Source organism: Antrostomus carolinensis, unplaced genomic scaffold (assembly GCF_000700745.2).
Source record: "Antrostomus carolinensis isolate BGI_N321 unplaced genomic scaffold, ASM70074v2 scaffold24634, whole genome shotgun sequence".
Classification (NCBI taxonomy): Eukaryota; Metazoa; Chordata; class Aves; order Caprimulgiformes; family Caprimulgidae; genus Antrostomus; species Antrostomus carolinensis.
The window spans coordinates 1-4,566 of record NW_010310478.1 but is presented as its reverse complement, the minus strand read 5'-3'; the positions used below and the strand labels follow the sequence as shown (position 1 = coordinate 4,566).

The 4,566-nt window shown below is 57.8% G+C and overlaps 1 protein-coding gene across 1 annotated transcript; it reads left to right on the top strand.

Annotated features, from left to right (window-relative positions):
* Nucleotides 1-5: 5 nt before the first annotated feature.
* On the top strand, nt 6-2,337 carry SYT7 (synaptotagmin 7; the record flags this gene model as incomplete). Its single annotated transcript, XM_010166446.1, has 5 exons — nt 6-83; nt 578-848; nt 1,256-1,425; nt 1,943-2,057; nt 2,138-2,337. Coding segments are annotated over 5 exons (834 nt in total), but the record flags the coding sequence as incomplete, so codon positions are not given.
* Between the last annotated feature and the right edge of the window lie 2,229 nt (nt 2,338-4,566).

The window sequence follows — 4,566 nt, the reverse complement described above, 5'->3', positions numbered from 1 at the left end:
CGCACGATGAGTCCGACCGTAAGACGGAGCCACGTTCCTCCGTCTCCGACCTGGTCAACTCCCTGACCAGTGAGATGCTCATGGTGGGTGGATGGGGTGTACTGGGAATGTGTCCCGCAGGGATGGCATCCCACCCTGGGCTCTTCTCCTTGCCCACCCTGTGCCACAAGCCTTCTGGCACGTCCCAGCCCGCTCTGCCAAGTCCCTGTCACAGCCGGGCACTGCGGATGGCACAGCCACGGCTCAGCTGAGGTGACATGGCCGTCCCCTCCGGGGCCAGCGCGCGGGAGCGGTGCCGGAGCCGCGAGGGACGAGCTGTCAGGAGGAATTTGGTTAATTGGCGCTCCCCGTCCCCGGGACGTGTGGCACGGAGCCAGGAGTCGGCGGGGACGGGGGTCGGCGGTGACGGTGACAAGGAGCCGGGGAGAGGCTGATGTCCTGTGACAGCTCATGGGGCTGGGGATCGGGTGCTGGTGTGAACCAAACCGGGGGGGGGACGGGGATGTGCAGACCCCACTGGTGGTTCCTCACCATTCCCCTGGTGCTGCGCTCACTGTCCTTCTTCCCCCCACCACAGCTCTCCCCAGGCTCCGAGGATGATGAGGGTCATGAGGGCATCAGCCGGGAGAACCTGGGTCGCATCCAGTTCAGCGTCGGCTACAACTTCCAGGAGTCCACCTTGACTGTCAAGATCATGAAGGCACAGGAGCTGCCAGCCAAGGACTTCAGTGGCACCAGCGACCCCTTTTTCAAGATCTACCTGCTTCCTGACAAGAAGCACAAACTGGAGACCAAGGTGAAGCGGAAGAACCTCAACCCACACTGGAACGAGACCTTTCTCTTCGAAGGTAGGTGTTGGGATGAACTGGGATGGACTGGGGTGGGAGTGGAGCAGTTGTGGGACCTTCTGTCCTCCCTCTTGGGCTGGACCAGCTCAACTCCAGTAGCCAATGTGGTGGCCATCAGTGATGAGATGTGTTGGCCAAGCCATCAACGCCAGGTTGGAGATGTTTGCTCTGCGTCCCATGAAGGGGACATGGGAGGAGGCTCCTTCTCCACCCAACAGGCACCCATGGGTGGGTGCAAACAGGGGAATTAATCTGCTACCAGCCACCGCGGTGGCCCAAAGCCACAAGAGGAGCCCCACACTGTCATCTGCTCCCCATCCACTGCCTGGTGCCAACATCTTCTCACCAAAGCAGGCCAGCCCCAGCACCAGCACTGGTGGTCCTCATCCCCTCTGTCTCTGGCACAGGGTTCCCCTACGAGAAGGTGGTGCAGCGGGTGCTGTACCTCCAGGTCCTGGACTACGACCGCTTCAGCCGTAACGACCCCATTGGGGAGGTGTCCATCCCTCTCAACAAGGTGGATCTCACCCAGATGCAGACCTTCTGGAAGGACCTGAAGCCGTGCAGTGATGGCAGCGTAAGGCCCTGGTCCCCTTCCCACCCCTTGGGGACAGTCCTCAAGGGGAGGTTACTCCTGTCCCTGTGGTGTCCCAGTGGGGCCACCACCCTCTTGCTACCCCAACAGGGACGTTTCTGCTTTGCCTGAAGGTTCCACCTCCAAGGGGGACGTTTCCCATCCCAAATTTGTATCTATAAATTAAGGCACTAAGTAGCCCAAAGTGAGTGTCTCATTTTGGGTCAAAAAGAGCTGGTTTAGGTAGATCTAAAATGAAAGTTTTCTTCTTCTCCTGCCTCCAGCAAGACTAGAAATGTCTCACTGGGGACAACCCTGTTTCCTCCTGTCCTGATTGTCTGTGCAGCCCCCAAAGTCCACCCTTGGGATAGCTCAGGGGGTGGTCCCAGCCCAGCATCCCACTCCCACGGTGGGACACGGGGGCTTTGGGTGCCCTGTCAGGACTTGGTCTGGGTGCTGTGGTGAGGAGCTGGTGTTTTTGGGGCACCCACCTAAAGTGGGTCTCTGTGGGTCTCCCCAGGGAAGCCGTGGGGAGCTGCTGCTGTCGTTGTGCTACAACCCCTCCGCCAACTCCATCGTGGTGAACATCATCAAAGCACGTAACCTCAAAGCCATGGACATCGGGGGCACGTCAGGTACGAGCTCCAGCTCCTGCCACGCCGGGCATGGCTGCCTGACACCCAGCCAGGGCTGAGAGCAGCTCCTGTCCCCTCAGACCCCTACGTGAAGGTGTGGCTGATGTACAAGGACAAGCGGGTGGAGAAGAAGAAGACGGTGGTGATGAAGAGGTGCCTGAACCCCGTCTTCAACGAGTCCTTCGCCTTCGACATCCCCACGGAACGGCTGCGTGAGACGACCATTGTCATCACCGTCATGGACAAGGACAGGCTGAGCCGCAACGATGTCATCGGCAAGGTGGGTCCCGTGGCACTGGCATGTGGTGGAGTGTCCCCAACAACGTGTCCTGCTGAGGGCTGGCAGCTGGGGGACAGCCAGGTCCCTGGCTGATGGCAACCGGTGCCATCTCAAGCTGGAGAGGAAGGTGGAGCATGGTGAGGACCATCATGTTGGCTTTCACTGGCCATCTCTGATCCTGGCCACGGTGTATGGTGGCAAAGGCTCACCACAAGCAGGGACACGATGTGGTGGCCTCCATCCAGCGTGACAATGCCCCGTGTCCCCTGCCATGCTGCGCTGTGACACATCCCGTGCCGGGGTGAGCTTCAACCTGCCCAAAGTCCATTTATAGAGAAGCAAAAGCCCAAAGTCCCTGATGGTTCCCATGTGTCACAGCACCAGGTGGCACCAGAGTCCGCTCTGGTGACAGCACCATCCCCAGCTGCAGAGATAGGTCACAGGGCTTGGCTGGGTGTCCCCAGGGTTGGTGTCCACCCCCAGCCAGACCCCTGTCCCCACGCTGGGTTTACCCACCACCTCCCCATGAGAGGAAGGGAGGAATTTATCTGCTCTCCATCTGATTTACAATGAATCCACCCAGCTCTCTGCTCGTCAGGGAAACGCTGACAAACAAGCGTGGTCATCTCCGTTATCCTCACTTCACCTGGGGAGCTGATGATCCCAAAGCACAGAATCATCAATGTTGTGAGTTGGATCCACCAGGATGATGAGTCCCAACTCCTGTCCCTGCACAGGACAAGCCCAACATTCACACCATGTCCCTGAGGGCCTTGGCCAAATGCTGCTGGAATCTTGTCAGGCTTGGTGCCATGAGCACCTCCCTGGGGAGCCTGTTCCAGTGCTCCACCACCCTCTGGGTGCCTCAAGAACCTTTTCCTCATGGCCAACCTCACCCTCCCCTGCCACATCTTCCTGCCATTCCCTCTGCTCCTGGCATTCGTTGGTGGCCAGAGAGAAGAGATCAGCGCCTGCCCCTCCTCTGCCCCTTGGGAGGAAGTTCTAGACCCCCAGGAGATCTCCTCTCAGTCTCCTCTTCTCCAGGCTGAACAAACCAAGTGCCTTCAGCCTCTCCTCACACCCTTCCCCTCTAAACCCTTCCCCAATGTTGTGTCCCTCCTCTGGACACTCTCCAGCAGCTTTAGATCCTTTTTATCCCGTGGTGCCCAAACTGTCCCCAGTACTCAAAGTGCTGGTGTCCCCAGCCCGGAGGGGACATCATCAGTGTCATGGACACAGCTGCACCCAGAACCCTTTTTATCCCATCAGCTGGACGGACAGACAGACGGACAGACAGTGCCCATGATGTCTCCACTCTGCATTAAAGCTCCCGGGAGCGTGACAGTGTGACAGCAAAGCAGTGCTGCCAGTGGCAGAGCTGGAGGAGAGGATGGCACCCTTCACACCCCGGCTGCCCCGCCCTGCCTGGCAGCCTGATAATTATTTTTAATTGCATAATTAGCAGTGAGCCCCACTCCACCATGATGATCCCCTTAGCTGGAACACCGGCACCGGCGATCACAGATCATGGAATGGTTTGGGTTGGAAGGGACCTCTGGAGATCACAGATCATGGAATGGTTTGGGTTGGAAGGGACCTCTGGAGATCACAGATCATGGAGTGGTTTGGGTTGGAAGGGACCTTTGGAGATCACAGATCATGGAATGGTTTGGGTTGGAAGGGACCTCTGGAGATCACAGATCATGGAATGGTTTGGGTTGGAAGGGACCTCTGGAGATCACAGATCATGGAGTGGTTTGGGTTGGAAGGGACCTTTGGAGATCACAGATCATGGAATGGTTTGGGTTGGAAGGGACCTCTGGAGATCACAGATCATGGAATGGTTTGGGTTGGAAGGGACCTCTGGAGATCACAGATCATGGAGTGGTTTGGGTTGGAAGGGACCTTTGGAGATCACAGATCATGGAATGGTTTGGGTTGGAAGGGACCTCTGGAGATCACAGATCATGGAATGGTTTGGGTTGGAAGGGACCTCTGGAGATCACAGATCATGGAATGGTTTGGGTTGGAAAAGACCGTAAAGCTCACCCAGTTCCAACCCCCCTGCCATCAGCAGAGACACCATCATCTAGTCCTGGTCCTGTGTGGAGCCCATGGCTGGTGACACACACTGCGAGGAGCAGGGAGGGAGCAGATTTGGGGTGAAAGCAGCAGAATTTGGGGAGCAGGATGTGGATGGAGGGGCCAGGAGTGGAGCTGTGTGTCCAA